Source organism: Leopardus geoffroyi, chromosome C1, assembly GCF_018350155.1.
Source record: "Leopardus geoffroyi isolate Oge1 chromosome C1, O.geoffroyi_Oge1_pat1.0, whole genome shotgun sequence".
NCBI lineage: Eukaryota > Metazoa > Chordata > Mammalia > Carnivora > Felidae > Leopardus > Leopardus geoffroyi.
Window position 1 is genome coordinate 157,398,243 of NC_059328.1, and position 20,746 is coordinate 157,418,988.

The following is a 20,746-nucleotide window of genomic DNA, read 5'->3' on the forward strand; positions in this document are numbered from 1 at the left end:
TACAGTATTTATTCTCTGGTTTCTTGATAATATATAACCTTCAATATCTTATGAATTAGCTATAATATTCCAGGAGATTAAAAAAGCAATTTTGTAGAAACTCAGAATCATTCTCCCTCTTTACTGACGAAAAGAAGAGTCTAAATGGTAGCAAACTGGGAAGCTGGCTGGCTTTGGACTGCCACTGTATGACAACTCAGTCAAGGTCCAATCTGGGTCTTAATTTTCAGGTCTACACACTGAACGATCACAAACCAGGTGATATTTATGCTCTTTTACACTCATACTTCAACATATGTATACTCTTTTTCAACCACTCTTAATCACCTATCTGTCCTGTCACTCAGGACTTCACTGGTTACTTACTACCAGGCGTCAGTGATTGACATAAATGTAAGCCAAGTGCCTAGCGTGGTGCATGAAGGTACACAATACGTACGGATTCCTCGCTCTCCTCTCCCCATGTTCCTGCATCCACCAGCTCCACAACCTTTCTCACTCTGGCAGTGCATATTCCGCGCCCACATCCTAAGGCATCTATTCTCTGCTACTCTTTGAGTATGTCTTGTGCTGCCTACACCGTGTTCCCCACTGAAAGGGGAGTTTCACTGCCTGGGCTGTGTCCTTTATCTACTTGCACCTCAGTGCCCATTACTGGTAGCATGGTTGTAACGTCAGCAGCCATTACAGCAGCTGCAGAAACGAGAACAGCAGCAGTGGTACCCGCAGTACGGCAATCAAAAACGTTACAAAAACAATAATGACATTATAATAATAAAACTGTAATAATAAAGCAATATGTGTGATTATAATAATAAAACTCACTATGATTATAACTAGTGCCATTTATTATTTTGTGCCAACCAACCCCTGTGTCACACGCTTCCTACGCTGTACCTGAAAAACACACGTAGGTATCGTTACTTTCATTACTTACCCCATTTCATGAATGAGAAGCTGAGCTTCTGGCAGGCTGTGACAACTGTTGATGCTATCAAACTCCCACTAGCCAACTCTCTTCCCTTCAGAATCTCCAAAGCCCACTTATCACCTTACACCCCCCACATCTGCTGAAACGCTGGCAAGCTTCAGAGTCCTACAATGATGTTTACGGCATCTCCTGGTGCTCAATAATGGCATGTGTTACATTGTTACATGGAAGACTACCTGCTGGGGAGAATGACAAAGGCACCTCCCCTTTTCCTACTTAGACCCTCTCACACTGCCCACCTTCTCCATCTATGTTTCCTTTCTACCCTCTCCCTTCTCTTCTTCCTTCTGAGGTACGATTTGGTGGAAAGAGCACAGAACCAGAAATAAGAACTGCCTCTAATTAGCCGTGTGACTTCGGACAAGTCAGTTCACCTCTCACACTTTCAACTGCAAAGTGTAAGGACAATAGCTGCCCAACCTGTTTTCAGGCATGGTTGTTTAGAATACATAGGGAAGCATAGGCAGAAGTGATCTAAAAGCTGTAAATGAGTATCAGCTGTGTGTATTTGATTCTCAATATTCTTTGGTCTTCTCACACGTACGCACACACACACACACGCACAAACGCACACAGTGCTTCTTTCTCATGGTAGAGAGGATTGGCTGCAGTAAATTTGCTGGCTTTTGCCTACTGCCAGCACCTCGCTGGGGCAGAAAAGAAAACATGAAGATGTGAATAGGCAACAGCAATGAAATAATGGTTGTTGTCCTTCTCCTTCTTTCTTTACTTTTCCATGGGCTTCTTCTCCATCCCATCCAGACCAACAGCAAAAGAAACAACCTTCATCACCCACTTCACCTGCCCAACTCCCAGGACCCCCCTTGATCCCTATTTCACTGCCTACTTCTAAATTTTCCACCTATGTAGCCACAATAATCATTCCTTATTTACAAGATAGTCACGGCAGCCTGTGTTGGACTGAGCACTCACGACGTGTCAAACACAGTGCTAGACATCCTGCACAGATCGTCTCTCATCGTCACAGCAACACACAGTAAGTGTCCTTGGCTCCATTTGACACACTGGGCTCAGAAAGATGAGCCAGCTCACCCAGTGAAGGACAAAGATCCAGCTACTGCTGCTTCCAGACCAGACACCATTCCTACTCCCTAGCTAAATCTAAACATCACACTCTAGTCAAGTGTTCCTTATGCAAAACATTGGTTAGAAATCACAGGGAATTCTTACCATTAATATCCTATGAATGTACAACCACAGTGGCATAAAGCATAAAGCAACCACAGTGGCATAAAGCCTTTTTCCTTGAAAAAAGGCTAAGGACCCTGTACAGTAAGTACGTTCACTTTACCTTTTAATGTTTAATATAATGAAAAAAATGTTATTTCTCCTATTAAGAAGTGATTGTGTTTATTACAGTGAAGAAGCTGGCAGGCGCCACCTTAAACGTGTGACCAAAGTTAACATCACCAGTGAAGGAATAAACCGGCATCATGTGACTCTCAACGTGCTATGCTGAGAAGAACACAGCATCATTCCAAGGTATTTCTGGAAAAAAATGCATAAACTGAAGGTAATCACAAAGAAACAGCAGAAAAAAACCCAACTGAGTGCCATTCTACCCAATAAATGATCTGTATTCTTCAAAAGTGTGACTGTCAGTAAGAGAAAAGTAAAGTGTATTCCAGAAGAAAGGAGACAAAGGTAGACAACAACTATACGATTCTGGACTGGACCCTGGGCCAGATACATGACCAGTGGCAAAACTGGCAAAATCTGTATAAGATCTGAACATTAAGTAATAGCACTGTGTCAATGTTAGCTTCCTGATTTTGATAATTATACCGTTCTGTAAGAGAATGCCCTTGTTTTGAGGGAATGTTCACTGAAGTAATATTTAAAGATAAAGGGCATGATGTCTATAACTCTGAAATGTTTCAAAAGAGAGAGAGAAAATACAGAAATTTTTTGTGCTATTTTTGTAAATTTTTCTAAGCCCAAAGTTATTTCAAAATGACAAGTAAAACCAGAAAGGACAAATCATGAACACACATTAAGTATTAAATACGTATGAACTGTAACAATTCCTACCTATTTATTTCTAAGCACATGGGAGGATCAGATGAAGTCAACTCCCCGGGTCCTTAATACGAAGCCAAACTTACAGCCTGATACAAGAAATTCTGGGACCCACAAATACCACACTACTTTTTTCAATCCATAATCGTTCCATCCAAATGCAGCAGTGATACATGTCTTTCCTTCCGACAGCGACTAATCATTTGTAACTTCGCAATTTCAAAATTGAGAAAATTCCAATAAAAACCCTCCAGTGATTCCTCTTCCCATGAAAACACGGCAACTGCCACAGAAACAACAGTGTGTGGCGCTTCCCCGACTTCATCCCTTCTCTGGCCAATATGCTTTCTGGTTAAGCAGTTGGCATCTAGTTATCTGTAGAGCTACTAACTCTTTGCCCCTCTCCTGCCATCAGTGGGTTTTAGCTACAGAAGGTGTGAGTCAATGTTCGCATCACTAACATAAAGCAGAGACACAAACCAACTCTGACACTTAGATGGTCCTACAGAAAATGCACACAGCCCTAAGCATCAGATTCATTTCTGGCAGAAGGATGTACACTCTTCCCCACACAGTGGAACACCTCACGTTCAAGCATTCAAACCCCTAAAGACGGCTGGAGACAAGCCCCTAAAAATTCACATGAGAAGGAGTTAACGGCTATGAGGCCTTTTCTTCTCATGCACAAGGATAGGTGAAGAGTTGAAAAGAAATTATAGGTGTACTTAATCTTGTTCTCATGGGTCATTATTAGTACATTCTCATTTAGAATTCACAGACTATCTTGTGGTCCAGGAACCCCAAATCTCTCATTACCCTTCACCACATGCCTGAAGTCAGACAGAATTTCCATTTCAGAGAAAAATTAGGGTAAACAAAAATCAAGATGATCCCTAAGCAACACTGTCTGTCAGCAAAAAAGAGCCCCAAATGGACCAAATACTATGCCTCCAGGATAAAAACAAATATCCCTAATTTCAGCAATGACCACACACACACATAATCATTTTATGTCACTAAATTACCAGGAAAGCCACACTGATTTTTTTTTTTCTTTCTGATTTAGAGGAATCACTCAGGATGAAGACAAGATCATCTACCCATGGCCCCCGACTAATGCTTCACATTCTGGCCAAACGTGAATGTGACAGGCCTCTACCTCTCTAGTGCCAAAGGACAGCGCTGGTGGGCTCTGTGAGAACAGCTACAACTGGCCCCTTTCTCTTTTAAATATGAGAACTATTCATGTTTAAAAAAAACCACATATTTAAAAATATCTCTTAATTTTTGTTACTATTAGGGAGGAGAAGCAGAAACTGTTGTTTATGATAACAAATTTCAAATCAACACAGGTTGCCTCAATGTCCAGAACTTGGTCAACAGGCCCAGTTTCCATGTAAACACTGGTAATAGCAATGGATTCTCTGTTTCTATTAAAAAAAAAAAATAACATTTATTTATTTTTGAGAGAGAGACAGAGAGACAGAGCACGAGTGGGGGAGGAGCAGAGAGAGAGGGAGACACAGAATCCAAAGCAGGCTCCAGCACAGAGCCCGACGCGGGGCTCGAACTCACAAACTGTGAGATCATGACCTGAGCCAAAGGCAGATGCTCAACCGAATGAGCCACCCAGCCTCCCCATGTTTTTTCTATTTTTTAAACAACAAATTGAGGACACAAAAATCAAAGGACCAACAGCAACAAGTAGCCTCTGAGGAACAAATCTACACCAGGAAACTAGAAGATGATCAACCAGGAAAATAAGCAGCTGAGTGAATGTCAATAAAGAGAAGTCCAAAAATGGATGACACAACACGAAAAACTCTCCCATACCAACTTTTACACTGGATATACATAAACACTATAAGAACCTAAGACAAGCAAAGACATCCTACAACAAAGGTTTTCAATGCTCATGGTGATTAAAATAATATTTACTTCCAAGCGGCCAAGGCTGCAGGATAAGTTTCAAATAAGGAACAGCATAGTCGCTTACCAACATCATGCACACCAAGGAGAGAGGGAGGTTTGTCTGCTATTAATGGGAATCCTAGGAACAAGTGTATGTCAAGCATTTTAGGTGAATAAAAAAAAAAAAAATGGCCTTTCCTTGGTACACTCAAGCATATGTGTTCACTGAGTTAGCAAACATTTGTGGGCACTTGATATGAGCAAGACACGCACTGTGATCGATGTTCTGGTCAGCATACCTGCCATGGAGCCTATGGGCAAGGAGAGGAGTGTAGCTAATAACGAAGGTGCAATTTAAAATGAGAATTAATAGGGGTGGCTGGGTGGCTTAGTCGGTTAAACAACCAACTCTTGATTTCAGTTCAGGTCATGATCTCACACTTCATGAGATCAAGCCCCACATCAGGATCTGTGCTGACAGCTTAGAGTCTGCTTAGTATTCTCTCTCTCCTCTCTCTCTGCCTGCATGCGCACTCTCTCTTTCTCCCTCTCTCTCAAAATGGATAAATAAACTTTAAAATGAGAATTGTAACATGAAAACAGCAGACTTGATGAAGCTAGAGAGCAAGAATAACATTACTATGGGCCACTCTTTTTTTTTTTTTAATTTTTTTAATGTTTATTTTTGAGAGAGACAGACAGACAGACAGACAGACACAGAGTGTGAGCTGGGGAAGGGGCAGAGAGGGGGAGACACAGAATCCGAAGCAGGCTCCAGGCTCTGGGCTGTCAGCACAGAGCCTGACGTGGGGCCTGGACTCACAAGCCGTGAGATCATGACACAAGCCCAAGTCGGACACCAAACGACTGAGCCACCCAGGCGCCCCACACTCTCTTTTCTATATGATGTTTAAAGAACTAACATATTCTCCCTTTACACTTCTCTGACTCCAAGATGGGCAGCCACTTTCCACCTGAAGGGATGGATGACAAAACAAGCCTGAGAGTTAAGTCTAAAACCCAGAAATAAGAAAATGGCAGAAGACATGCTTGAAATATCACAGGTCCCCAAACTCTAGCTGCTTACTGTTTACGATACATGCAAAATGGGATGTGGAATGCAAAGAACACTAACATGTAATAGATAACTTAAATATTTTTTTAAAAGAAAGAAAATAAAGCCAGAGCCTGGAGAGTTTCTTCACTTTTCCCAAATGACAGACTCTCAAAGGAAAGCATATGTTAGTGAGGAAAGTAGACAGAGTGAGAACTACAGGTGGTTGACTTGAGCTGGAGTTTAGAATGTGAGGCTGGATGTTGAAAGGGTGCCATGAATTCGAGGCTAAGGAGGTTGGCCTCTATTTGATAGGAACTTTATTTTTCACTTATTTGCTCTTGGAGTTATCTTTAATTTTGGGAACCACTTTTAAGCAATTAGGTGACACGATCAGAAAGTTAATCCTGTGGTAACGTCTAAGAAGGAATAGAAAGGAGGAAGACAGGGAGGACAGGGAAAAGGGAGGTCTCAAACACAAAAATAATCCCAGTGTCCTGAGGTTAGGTAACTCAGGCAGAAACACAGAACACAAGAAGATTAGGTTTGGGAGGGGAGGAAAACCACTGTACCTGAGAGGCCGGCAGGCCACCTGACAGGGAGGGACTGGGGGGTGTGAAGCTAAAAAAAGCTCTGGAGAGAAAATACACCTGGCAAACTCCCTCTTGAGGGAACAGCTACAGGATGAGACCAGAAAAAAACAGTGAAACAAGCAGAGACCAACAAAAATGTTCTCTGAGGGCCTCACAAATGGAACAAGCCAATGGCTCCCTAACAGTGTTTTTCAACTCAACACTTTAGATGCCTGATCAAAAGCCTCATGCTGGGACCACCTAGGTGGCTCAGTGGGTTACTCTGCCCCTCCCATGCTCATGTGTGTGCACGTGTGCATGGCCTCTCTCTCTCTCTCAAAACGAATAAATAAACTTAAAAAAATTTTTTTTAAAAGCCCCATGCTAAGATCCCACACCCCACAGAGAATCCTGCTGGCCCCAGGGAGGTAGTCGCACACCTACACAGAGTGGGTCATTTCTTTTTTATTTTTTTAATTTATTTTAGAGAGAGAGAGAGAGAGAGCATGCGAGCAGAGGAGGGGGGTGGTGGGGGAGGGACAGAGAGAGAGAGAGAGAGAGAGAGAGAGAGAGAGAATCCCAAGCAGACTCCATGCTTGGCATGGAGCCTGATGGGGGGCTCGAGTCCACGACCCTGGGATCATGACCTGAGCCAAAATCAAGAGACAGTAGTAGTTCAACCAACTGAGCTACCCAGGCACCCCCACTCCTTTTTTTTTCTTCTTTCCCAGAGTGGGTCATTTCTTAAAATCTATTTTTAAATCTGTTTCAAATAATTTTAAGGCATCCGCTAAATGTACTTCTTACTGAGCCTTTAGGAAAGGCAACGTCTGGAATGCAACATTCAGAGTTACTTCACCGAGGCATGATGAGATGCAATCTCGAACGCATATTCCTCTGCCAGTTTTATTTCAGAGCATATACCTCAGATTCATATCGGCTTTCCCTATAACTATTAACCATAAAAGGAGGGGGAGGAACCTTCCTTTCTAAATCTGTGATTACATAAATACTTTAAATTATAAATATCTAACATAATTTTAAAACCAAATTAAACCAAACCAGAGGTTAAATTTTGTTAGGTTTCATACCATAATGAAATCAGTAATTACAAAAAAAAAAAAACTCTGGATAAATACGTAAATAAGTACACTCACACATACACACCATTTTAAAAATCTAAAACCAAGAATGGAAACTTTTGCAGGTAATCATTAACATAATTCAGTTAACATGAGGTAAACTACAAGAGGGGCCAGGGTCTTTGATGAGGAAAGAACCAATATTCCAGATACTAAGATAACCATTAAATTTGTAAATAAAATCGGATTAAAAATAAGATAACCATTGAAAACAGATTTTGATTTTTGTTTTCATCATTTCAAGCTGCTTCAAAATGACTGCCCCCTCTTCTATAAAATCCAAAAGAAAGATATTCAAGGATCTTTCACCTCTCCAATGTTCATACCTCATCACAATCCCCTCCCCTCCGACCTTCTTTAAGCAAAGCTGAAAAATGGAAAGTACGAAATCATTCAAGTTTCACACTGTTTCCACAAATGCATTCACAACAAGCCAGAGATAGCCAAAAGGCAAAATGCAGCTATATGAGGAATTGCTAATCAGAGAGCCTCTAAATAACACATCCTGAGTATGTGGCAATGTTTTTCTTATTTGTCTGTGGGCTTCATATCCCTGGGTGGGGAGGAGCCCATGCTGGGTCACAAAGACTATTGATGCTTACCTTTTTGGCTCTTTGGGCTATGTCTGGTGTTCTTGTAAGCAGCTTTTCAATCAGGTACTCTCTGTTCTGCAAAATAAATATTCCCAACAGTTTAACACCAAATATCACACATAGAAATTCATAGTGATTTCAAAATAGCAGATTTACGTGGGGTTTTAAGCATGTTACCTTGGCTTTCTGGAAGAATTTGCATTTTAAAAGTTCTGCTGCTGTGGGCCTGAAAGATCAATAATAAATTAAAGTTGAAACAATGATCACTCAATAAATACACTGCCGTGATGAAACAACTGAATCCCAGAATGTTTCTGGAAAACCAGTTTCAGGAATAGCAAAACCAGAAAACAAATTAATCATAAGCTGGCACCAAATCAAACAGTGCCAATTTTCCAGTTCTTTCCACTCTACTGCAAAACACATAAATTGCTGTAAGTTAAATATTTAGGACACGATCAATTTTCCATCCTTCATCCTTACACTTCAACTAAGTGAATTCAGTGTTTCTTAAAGGTGGCAGACTGACACATCTGTGAGCTAAATTCCTATATTTATTAAGAAGCCGTGCAAGCTGCAATATGATCCTGTCAAAGACACTATAGTCTACAGTGTCCTAGGATTTCCCAAGAGCAGCAGTTACCACAAGGGGCCCGCAACATGTGCAAGCTCTCTCTGCCCACCAAGTGCAGTGCACATGCCCTAGTGGCTCTGGGGGGTAAGGTAAATGTGAGGGTGATTCATAAAATGCAAATTCATTTAAAAGCAATACTGGATTGGTCTGGCTCCTCATGGTGTCATTTAACTTGCTTCTCTATCCTGTACTTCCTATAAACTAAAAGTTAAATCTAAAAACTTGACTATATTGCATCAAGCATTTAGGGGAAGAATCCTTCACAGATGACACCATGCACTTCTCCCCACGGCACATCAGAGGTACCTGATGTTAGGTTAACTCACTGGGAGTGATGCTAAGTTTAACCAACGACCCCCGGGCCTGAGACCTCTCCATTGTCAAGGTATGTTTTCACCAGGGCAATTGGCAAGCATTCTGTTGGGTAATACTTCGTTTGGCATTGTAGGAATTTTCCGTTCCCCTAACAATTTCAGCATCTTTGTCTTAAATGATTATTTCCTAACAGGTGGCAGAATGCTGATTTCCTACTTCTATCATTCCTTCTACCTTTATTAAATGGCATTCTTCCATAAAGAATAGCTTTCTTCCAAAATAGTTCCTTCTAAAACACGCAGCCAAGCAGACAGAATCAGATAAATCCAGAGTATGAGACAATCAGCCAGACAACCAGCCTGATCTCTTCAAAAAGTCAGTGTCATAAGTGGAAAAGGAGAGAAGGGAGGGGACTGTTCCACATTAAAAGGGACTTAAAGAAACAAAACCAAATGCCACAGGAGACCCTTGCCTAAATCCTGTGTTTGAAGGGGAAGGGAGAGAAACAACAAAAGACATTTGGAAATAATTAGAGACTATGTGAATAGGCTAGATCATTAAGATGATTTTAGGGAATTATTGGTCATTTTCTTGGGTGTGGAAAAGTATTGTGGCTATGAGGGAACACATTTTTATTTGCAGGGAATGCAAGCTGAACTATTAAAGTCTGTTACTCACTTTCAAACTGTTCAGCAAATAAAATGTAGATAAATACACACATCAGATACAGAAAATATTCGTGACTACTGCTTCCAGGTGGTGTTATAGAAGCAAACACTGTACTATTTTTTTTCACCTTTGTGTATTTAAAATTTTTCATTAAAAAAAAAAAACTGGGGAGGTGAGAGGGAAGCGTTACTGAATATTATGAGGTATTCATTCAGGCCGTGATTACCGAAGGTACAAATAGTACTGTGTTGAGAAGGGTGCAAGTTTAAAAGGAGTCCTCTTGGGGCGCCTGGGTGGCTTGATCGGTTAAGCGTCCGACTTCGGCTCAGGTCATGATCTCACGGTCCGTGAGTTCAAGCCCCGCATCGGGCTCTGTGCTGACAGCTCAGAGCCTGGAGCCTGTTTCAGATTCTGTGTCTCCCTCTCTCTGACCCTCCCCCATTCATGCTCTGTCTCTGTCTCAAAAATAAATAAACATTCTAAATAAATAAAATAAAATAAAATAAAATAAAATAAAATAAAATAAAAGGAGTCCTCATGGGGCGCCTGGGTGGCTCAGTCAGTTAAGCATCCGACTTCTGCTCAGGTCATTGATCTCACAGCTGTGAGTTTGAGCCCCACATCGGGCTCTGTGCTGACAGCTCAGAGCCTGGAACCTGCTTCAGATTCTGCGTCTCCCTCTCTCTCTGCCCCTCCCTTGCTCACGTTCTGTCTCTCAAAAATAAATAAACATTAAAAAAAATTTTTTTAAGGAGTCCTCATACTTGAAAAGATCGGAAACCACTGCTTGGGAACCAGGAAGCTCCATTAAAACGTTTCCAGGGACTGAACCAAAGGATACGTAAGACTTAGGCAACGTTTTTAAGTGCATCGCTCTAGAAACTACGTAAGTCTACAGGGGCCATAAACTACATTTCTTTGCAGAGCGATTTTCTATTCAAATTGTTATTGCTCTTTCCCTCAGCCTCAAGTGGAACACTGGTTAGAAGTGCCTGACAAAGAACTCCGAATCACCACATCCACTGCAATACACAGCTGTTAATTGGTAATTGCTTTGAGTAAATAAAGGTCTAAACAACAGGTGGGCCATGATTGACGGTCTGTGTGCCACATCCCCTCAGTGAGCTTATCCAGATTCATGAGTCCGTACCTTGTTAAACAGGCAGCAGAACTAAAAATGATACTGCTATTTTACGTGATTTAACCGTGGCTGTTATTTTAATGTGTGCTCTTACTGATCATGGGCAAGGTGTCTGGCCTCCAGCTACTCCAATTCATCTTTCAACCTCCCTGTAAATATTTATTAAGCACCTACTACTTGTCAGGCGTCGCGCTAGGTGCTAGGCATGCCGCAGTGAATACAACAGACGCAAATACTACCTTCAGCAACTTAATAATCTAGCAGATAAGAATTAGCGAGTGTGGTGAGGCTGTAAGAGGGACGGCAGAGCGTGGAAGCGCTACAGCGGAGCTGTGGCGGGAGGGGAGGGCTGCACAGAAAACCTAAGGACGACCGTTACACACCGCACGGAGACTTGGTGTTGTGTTTGGCACCTCGTAACATGAAATAAAATCTTAAAAACCAAGGGGCGTACAAAATAAGTTAGACTGAACTTTTTTAAGAAACCCAAGGAAAGCAAGATGATCAAGAGACTCCAGGTCACCGATTTGGTCGAAAACTCTCATCGCCTTTGGTCAATTCAGTTACAACAGTCCCCCAGCCAGTCTCTCCGCTACTTCTCTCTTCTTCGTTCTGGCCCAGCACCCACCCTGCTCCAGAGGTGGCTTCTGTAAAAACCCAATTCTTATCCATCCTCACGGACTTCAGTGGGCTGAGAGGTGCTGGCTCCCTCCATCTTCATTTCCCACCGCACCCCACATGAACTCTGTCCTCCGGCTACACGGATGTTCCCACCCTGCTCCCACTCTGCTCTTTCATGACAAAGCACACGCTGCTTTTCTTGCTCCAAAATTTTTTGTAACCAACTGGCACAGCCTTGCTCATCAGTCAAGAACCAGTTTGAATGTCACCATCTTCAGAGATACTTTTATCAGCTCCTACAAGTACATATCCATTGCTCCCTACTCAGTGCTCACACACCAATCTACCCACACACTCCTATTCTGTAATCACCTGTTCCTAGGTCTTCCCGCCTCCACCCCACTAGGTTATAAGCCCTTTCAGACAAAGGACCACATGGTATTCATTTTTTATATCCCCAATGCCCAGCACAGACCAGAAAACTTCCATAGCTCAATTCTATAACATAATCAAATACAAGGTAGAAGTGATGCTACTAGACAGTCAGACAGAGAAACTACAACTTCTAAAGCCAAATTTAGTCAACACTGAATTCTAAGCATCTGTTCAATAGAGTAGGGAACAGGAGAATGATGTAATGAAAACAAGACTCATGCTAACAAACAACAAAACAAACAAAAACAGAAAGGGTTAAGTCCATGCACAGCGGAGGTCCAAAAGTGGAGAGCCACATGCCCCCCCTTGCTCCTCTGCACCTTGCCTCCTCCTTCCACAAACTAAGGGTGAGGTGTAGGACCAATGTAGAGAGAAGGCTAGGAAATGCCAGACATGCCTGGAGATACACGCCTGGGAAAATACCTTCCCTTCCCCAGCAAGGTCATTTCTATAGTGACCAAAACTGTAAAGGGGAAAAGCGTGCCACAAAGAAAACTTCTTTCTCTGCACTCTCCATTCTTAGCCTTCATCAATAAATACACTCAATCACATAAGAAATGAGAAATGGTTTAAAGGAGCCACATTCTTCTTTGTACAGGCTTAGGATTTATGTTAATAGGTCATATGGGTTATACAAAATAATAGGTCTACTCCACACAGAGAAGAACTAAATTGCAGGTTCTTTATGTGCTCAAAATAACTCAAGTGTCTATAGCTTGGGGGTTAGAATCATACAAGTGCCAAGCTATCTCCATAAGAAAGTATGGGAAAACAGAACTGGAAAGAACGGGAAAATGAGGGAGGAAGAAAGTGATAGAAAGTACAAGAGAAGGTAAGGTGCATGCTGCCCATCTGACTTTAGGTTTTTTGTGTTTTGTTTGCTTTTGTGTTTGTTTTAGTTTTATGCTATAGCAACCACCAGTACAGGATTAATATGGAACCATCAGTGCTGCCTGCCTCTTAGCTGAGTACCACATAAGAAAAAGAATTCTGCAAGCATGTTATATCTGACATGGCTGCTAACAATTTTCAAATAATACAACATAATATAAATACAGATACTGTTTTATGAGGAAAGCTAAAATGTTATACCAGCAACCCAAACAATGGTACAGGCTGTGAATGATGATTTAATTTTAAATCCTTAAAAACAATGCAGTAGTCTGCAAGTACCAACATTCTCAGGAGAAAATATCTTAAAGGATTCAGTTAATACATATGGATGAACTAAAGTCCACTGAGACTTAAAATAATTTTCAAAGGATTCAGGATGAACATGATATAGTTTAAGTAGTTCTAACAATGTGCATTATAATTGCTAACATCTCATTGACCTCAGGCAGAGCTGTATCTCTCAGTCTCCCCTCCCCCACAAAAGAGATATTTAAGTTTCATTCACTTCTAATGAAATTATCTATGTGACATCCACCCTCTTGTTGCTCAAAGAAAATACTGGTTCTTTTTATAGTTGCCATCCATATGAAGTATGTAATCTACAAGATTAAGGCTCATTTTTTAAGAAATAGCAAAATGTTGTGCATTGCAAATATAAGCACCTCTTAGTCTTAGTCTATGCCAATGCAGAGCACGGACTTGGATGAGGCAAATAGCTCCAACACCCCAGCTCTCTTTTATTAGGAAAGTTCCATGAGCTCTCAAGGTTGGGAGAAAATGCAGCTTATTCTCAGCTAGCCTGAGGGCTCCTACATGGGACTGAATCTGTCCTGGTCACTGTTCCCCTGTGATAGGTTTCTGTCTGTTGCCAAAAAGGTACTCAGCATGGGGCGCCTGGGTGGTTCAGTAGGATAAGTACACAACTCTAGGTTTCAGCCCTGGTCATGATCTCACAGTTCATGCGTTTTGAGCCCCACATCAAGGTCTGAGCTGACAGTGAGGAACCTGCTTGGGATTCCCTGTCTTCCTCTCTCTCTCTCTGCCCCTACCCCACCCATGCACGTGTGCATGTGCATTCTCTCTCTCTCCCCCCACTCCCATTCTCCCTCTCAAAATAAATAAAAACTTTAAAAAAAAAAAAAAAGGAACTCAACAAGACCAGGGTTTTGGTACCTATCAACTGCTTTTAAATTATAAGTAGATGACTATATGCAGAATCAATAAAAATTATCAAAAATCTTGCATTTACTCCTCAACCCACTTGAATCCGGTTTGTTTCTAAAACACTCATCAGTGAGTCCAAATCATTCCCAAATTGCAAGCTCCCAGTTGTCTCCAGTTGCTCAAGAAATATCAAATATGTAATACAGACCCAACACTGTGGACACAAAGACATAAAGATGAATGACACTTCTAAAAAACTTACAAACCTATGAGGAAATTGGATGTGTAAGTCAATAAATTTACATAATGTGGTAAGTATACAAGAGACATATCTCTAACATACTGCAGGAAAACTAAGAGTTGTAATAATTCCACTCAGTTTGGAAGAAAACAGCAAATGGTGAACAGCAATCCCAATTTCCTGAATACTTAGGAACCCCTAGGTACTGTGTTATCCTCTTTAAGTGAATTATCATATTCCATGCCCATGACAATCTTATGAAGTAGATGTTATTAGGCTCATTTTACAGAAAAGGGAATTGAGTCATGTAGATGACGATAAAGTAGAGCTAGGAATCTGACCCAGATTTACCTAACTCTAAGAAGATGAGGACTTTCAAGTAAGTGTTAAAAGAGGTTCAAGGAATATAGAGGAAGAGGAAGAGCCTTTGGATAACATAAGCAAAGGCAGAGAAGACAGGAAATAGTCATGGTTTCTTTCAGGTTTGTGTAGCAATTAAAATGTTTACTTATTTAGTAATGAATACATATTTTAAAGCTGCACCCTATATAATAAGTAATTCAACAATATTGTTTATTCCCATCCTCATATTTCATCAATCTTTTTTTTCCTCAAAACTTCCCACATCCATGTCATTTCATTTAAAAAAGAGAGAGAGAGAGGGAGAGCGAGAGAGTCACCTGAGAAGCTGCTATTAAGAAATGGGCAGAGGGCCTGAACAGACATTTTTCCAACTAAGACATACAGATGGCCAACAGACATATGAAAAGATGTTCAACATCACCCATCACTAGGGAAGCACAAATCAAAACCACAATGAAAGAAGAGCCTGGAAGGTTCAGTCAGTAGAGCATGCGACTCTTGATCCCGGGGTTGCGAGTTTGAGTCCCATGTTGGGGGAGAGTCTACTTAAAAAAATTAATTAAATTATGGGGTGCCTGGGTGGCTCAGTCGGTTGAGCATCTGGCTTCGGCTCAGGTCATGATCTCACAGTTTGTGAGTTTGAGCCCCGTGTCGGGCTCTGTGCTGACTGCTCAGAGCCTGAAGCCTGTTTCAGATTCTGTGTCTCCCTCCTCTCTGCTCCTCCCGTGCTTGTGCTCTGTCTCTGTCTCACTCAAAAATAAATAAACATTAAAAAAAATTTTTTAATTAATTTAATTAAATTTTTAAAAAGCCACAGTGAAATATCACCTTACACCAGTCCGAATGACTAGTCAAAAGGTAAAAAAAAAAAAAAAAAAAAAAAAAAAAAAAAAAAAAGAGTGTTGGCGAGGATGTGGAGAAAAAGGAACCCTCACACACTATTAGTGAGAACACTATTATTAGGGTGGCCACAGTGGAAAACAGAATGGAGGTTTCTGAAAAACTTAAAAATAGAACTACCATATGATCAAGTAACTCCACTGCTGGGTACTTACCCAAAGAAAACACTAATTCAAAAAGATATACATACCCTTATGTTTATTGCAGCATTATTTACAATAGCCAAGATACGGAAGCAACCCACGTGTCCACTGATAGGTAAATGGATAAAGAAGATGTGGTATATGAATACAATAGAATGTTACTCGACCATAAAAAAGAATGAGATTTTGCCATTTGCAACAATATGGATGGACGTAGAAGGTATAATGCTGAGTGAAATAAGTCAGTCAAAGAATGACATGTAACCATATGATTTCACTCGTATGTGGAATTTAAGAAACAAAACAAGAAAACCAAATAAAACCGACTCTTAAATACAGAGAACAAACTGCTGGTTGTCATAGGGGAGGTGGGTGTAGGGATGGGTGAAATAGGTGAAGGGGTCTAAGTATATTTATCGTGATGAGCACCGAGTAATGTACAGAGTTGTTGAATCACTGTATGGTACACCGGAAATTAATATAATGTTAGTTATGTATGTTGATTATGCTTCAATTAACAAAAAAAAAAAAGAGTCCCCTAAAAACTTGGTGCACCACTGACACTCTGTTACAGAGGACAACTGCACAATAGTGAGATTAGATTATGTTATAATGTAAACATCTAAAAGAAATCCTTAAACTATTAATACTTTGTAAATCAGTAAGTTCCTAACAGAGCACTCTGAGGGAAAGACTTTGTAAGAATTCAAATATATGATGCAAGGCTCTAATTGAGATTTTTTTTTTTTTTTTTTTTTTTTTTTTAGTGGGGTGGTGGGAACCTATTATTTGAGTTCATATAGTTAACACCTGGGAAGACTTTCAAGATAATTAAGAAATAAGGACAGTTCATTAAATATAGTGTATAATAATCTAATTTATCCTAAGTTACAAACCTCCTAAAGAAATCTATTGTATCATTAAATATACCCGTGATTCTACCCTACAGTATTTTTTCCTAAAGGGCTGAAGTTGGGTGACATTATACATCATCACCACTAGGTGGGATCTCAACTAGTGTGAGAATCACAAAGACCAACCACAGTAATGTAGTGCTAACTGGGAAGACAAATACTTCTCTCACTGGGCTTTGGAGGATCAAATTGTTTCCCTGGTGATGCCAAAAATTTATGTTTGGAGAGGACACCAAAAAGAAAGGGAAGACAAACAAGTGTTGCAGAACAAAATTAGAATCTAAGAGCATTCTCACCCAATAGGAGAGTGAAGAAGGAAGCTCAATGAAAGAGTAGTATAACTAGGGAGGAAAAACAAGCCCTACAAATCAAATACAAAGGGCAACTAAGATGTTGAAGCAAAAATAGCCTATTGGCGTGACAAAACAACTATCCCTTTTACAATAAATAATTTAAAGATGCTTAATAGCAAACAGTCTTCAGATCTCCCATCATGAGGATGAATGGTGACTGATAAAAGATTCAAGGCAAATTCAGTAAAATGTAAAGGAATGAAGAGAGTAGCTATGAAAAACGGATAAAATAACGGAAATTATGTTTAATCTAGAAAAGGGTTTCTGACTCAAACAATAGAGTACTGTGCAAAGATTAAAAAAAAACAAAAACACACAACTGAAGTTTCATAAAGGATTTAGGAATACAGGAATCCCTCCATCCAAAAGCAAGGTCCTTCCCTGAAACAGAAAGCTTCTGGAGAGAAGCCAGCATTTACATTTTCAAATCTAAGTATCAAATTGAGCCCCTGGGTGGAGAAGGTGGCCAGTAAATCCTCAGAGGCCTCTCCCGGTCTGTCGTCCAGGCTGACTGTATGCCAGGAGGGTACCACACACAACCAAGCTCTACAAAGGGACTCTACCCAGGCAAGGCCTGTGGGGCTCACGTCACTTTCTTCTTTAAGAGATAAAAGATGCTGAACTATATTATGACTTGCCAGGATATTTCAAAGTCACAGAAATTAAGAAGGAAGAAACAAACTCAGAAAACAGACATGCTACGGAGCAAGGCAACAACCGAAGAATAAAGAGGAAACACTAACGTTGATTTCAAACCTTTTGCTTCTGTTTATATGATTAATGTTTCTAATGCAAAAATCTTAATCTTCTTTACTGATAATCTTTTAAACAGCACAACTTGTTCTGCAACTAAAAGGAAGCTCATGCAAAATTCAATAGCTCTGCCTGGTTTAGACTGGAGCTAGCAGGATATTCAAATCCTGAGAGGTCAGCTCAACCTACACAGTGCAGAATATTAGCTCAGCTTCTGAGTGCACCACTGCCAATTTCTTTTGATTTCTGTTTTATTTCATTTCCTTTGATGACGGAGCCCACACCTAACAAACACAGTGAATCTTATTAACACTAAAAATGTTCCTCCGCCTCTCCTTCATCCTCACTCACTTCTCTCCCTCTTGGACCCGCCTTGTCTTCCACTAACAGGTTGGAAACCAGGGGCCAGAGCAGGATTTCCCTTGAACTAGCAGTACCTTTCAGGTGTCCTCACACAGCCTTTTCCCATGCACAAACAACGCTTTGTGGTGATTCAAACCAGGTCATTATTAACTCATCCACTAAGTGTGACATACCTTTTAGAAGGATCTTTCTGAAGACACAGGGAAAGTAATTTCCTAAAGGACTTGCCGTACTTTTTCATCATTTCCTTATCCTCTACTCCTGTTTCTAAAGTGGGTGGATCATTCTGCAAAGTCAACATTAACACCTGCAACAGAAACAAACACCAAGACAGAATCTCAGTACAGCAATGGCTACAGTCGAGTCTTTAATCTCTCACAAAGACCATCCTTGATTTAGGTACAAACATGCTTTTCCCATGATTTTAACCTTCCAGAAAGTGTGTGCTAAAAGTATTCATTTCCCTTTGCAAATCTGCTCAATGTGCCCTTTCACCTTTCTGTTATTCCATTGACAGAACTTACAAAATCTGTTCTGTGTGTTAAGAATGATCTCCCAAAGCGGCCAGGACAGAACTTCTGGGAACTGGCTCTCACACAGCCTGGAGGAGCACGTATCTCCAGCACAGGGTTAGCGAGGGCCGGGGCTCTGGCTGGGAACGTGCGTGGGGGCGGGGGCCAGAGCAGCAGTTCATGTGCACAGGTCATTCATGAGTAAGGAACCGCCCCTACTCAAGGCTTCTATTAACACACTGCCAACCCTAAAAATAAATCCACACCATCCCAGAAGGTAACACATGATTTCCTTTTCTCTTTTCTTACTGAGAAAACCTACAGAATATTGCTTAAAGGCTTGGCCAAATTGAGACAGTAAGACACTGAAAGACAGCCAGAATATGAGTTACTAAAAACCATAACCAGAGAGCAAAAGGCCACGCTGCTTTTGGGGGGGACAAAACCAAATCAAAATACAGCTTCAAATCAAAAAGGTAAAAATTCCATTCATTCACACTAACATCAAAATTACTTGCTTTAAAAAAGAATACAATTTGTAGTAAACTATTCACCTATAAAAGGAATAAACCTCATTAATGCATAAATTAGCCTTAATTTATGCAAATGTTATACATGCCAAGACTCCTCTCAAACACTTTCAGATGTGTGAATACATGAAGGATTACAGTGACAGTTTATTGTTTGTGGAGGAAAACAGCAAACAGAAGAAAGTGGGAGAGTTCCAAAGTCCTAGCAGAGTCCCGCAGGACAGGATAGCAGGCTGGGATCAGCAATATGATTTTGGAGCTGGGTGGGAAACACGAAGGAGTGGGGGAAGAAAGAAAACAAGAAATACGAAAAAATAATACAGAAAAACCGGATGGAAGAGCTGCTTTAGCACTCTTTCTCTGAAAGTTCATTTCAATTGTTTCCATCTCAACTTTACATTTTCTGCAAACAAAAGCAAGTATGTATGCACACACACACCCTAATCTTAAGTATGTTAAAAATACATATACAGACTGGGGCGCCTGGGTGGCTCAGTCGGTTAAGCGTCCAACTTCGGCTCAGGTCAGGATCTCATGGTTCACAAGTTCCAGCCTCGCATCTGGCTCTGTGCCGACAGCTCAGCCTGGAGCCTGCTTCGGATTCTGTGTCCCCCTCTCTCTCTGCCCCTACCCCGCTCATGCTTGGTCTCTCTCTCTCTCCCTCTCAAAAATAAATAAAAACAGGGGCGCCTGGGTGGCGCAGTCGGTTAAGCGTCCGATTTCAGCTCAGGTCACGATCTCGAGGTCCGTGAGTTCGAGCCCCGCGTCAGGCTCTGGGCTGATGGCTCAGAGCCTGGAGCCTGTTTCTGATTCTGTGTCTCCCTCTCTCTCTGCCCCTCCCCCGTTCATGCTCTGTCTCTCTCTGTCTCAAAAATAAATAAACGTTAAAAAATTTAAAAAAAAAAAAATAAAAAAAATAAATAAAAACATTAAAATTGTTTTTTTTTTTTAAATATGTATATAGAGAAAAGAGTAATGTAACTACACTAAAACCTTAACAGGGATTGTCTGTGGCTAATGAGATTATGAATGATTATTCTCTTTATTCTTGTTTGGACTGCAAATTTTTTCCAGTAAGAATGTATTAACTTTTTAATCAGTAAAATTATTTAACCTTTTTTTATCCTCATTTTTTTTAAACCTAAATTTTTCCAGTATTTGCCTAGGAAAAAATTGAAACAAATACAGATGGTACTCTTTGTAAAATACTTTAATAATTTCCACTCAACTATTTCAGCCCCCAAATAAAATCTAATCGGGTAAATCAGCCCTGATTTACCATCTCAGAAGTGAGTGAAATAATGAGGTAGGCCAGTTAAAAGAATAACAAAAGTCTGAAAACAGTATCCAGATGTAGGTTATTGTCTAATAACACTGGGCTCACTTATTTCAGATGAATCACCAACATGACAGTATGAGCACATGGGTGAAATGTTACAGATCATTCCAAAAAAATTGGGGAAATCTATCCACAAAGATGGTATCACTATAATCTATT

General features: G+C 40.6%; 1 protein-coding gene across 5 annotated transcripts in view; it reads right to left on the reverse strand.

The window, feature by feature from the left end:
* STK39 (serine/threonine kinase 39) overlaps positions 1-20,746 on the reverse strand; it is a 324,651-nt gene that overhangs the window by 183,693 nt on the left and 120,212 nt on the right. For all 5 annotated transcript variants that reach the window (XR_006712938.1, XM_045480088.1, XM_045480087.1 and 2 more), the window contains 3 exons: positions 18,380-18,513; positions 8,481-8,529; positions 8,313-8,378 (listed from right to left, as the gene is read on the reverse strand). Coding sequence is in view for 4 of the 5 variants with exons in the window: in XM_045480088.1 (XP_045336044.1) it covers positions 8,313-8,378; positions 8,481-8,529; positions 18,380-18,513 (249 nt within the window). In the remaining variant the exon portion in view is untranslated. The remainder of the gene's footprint in view (positions 1-8,312; positions 8,379-8,480; positions 8,530-18,379; positions 18,514-20,746) is intronic.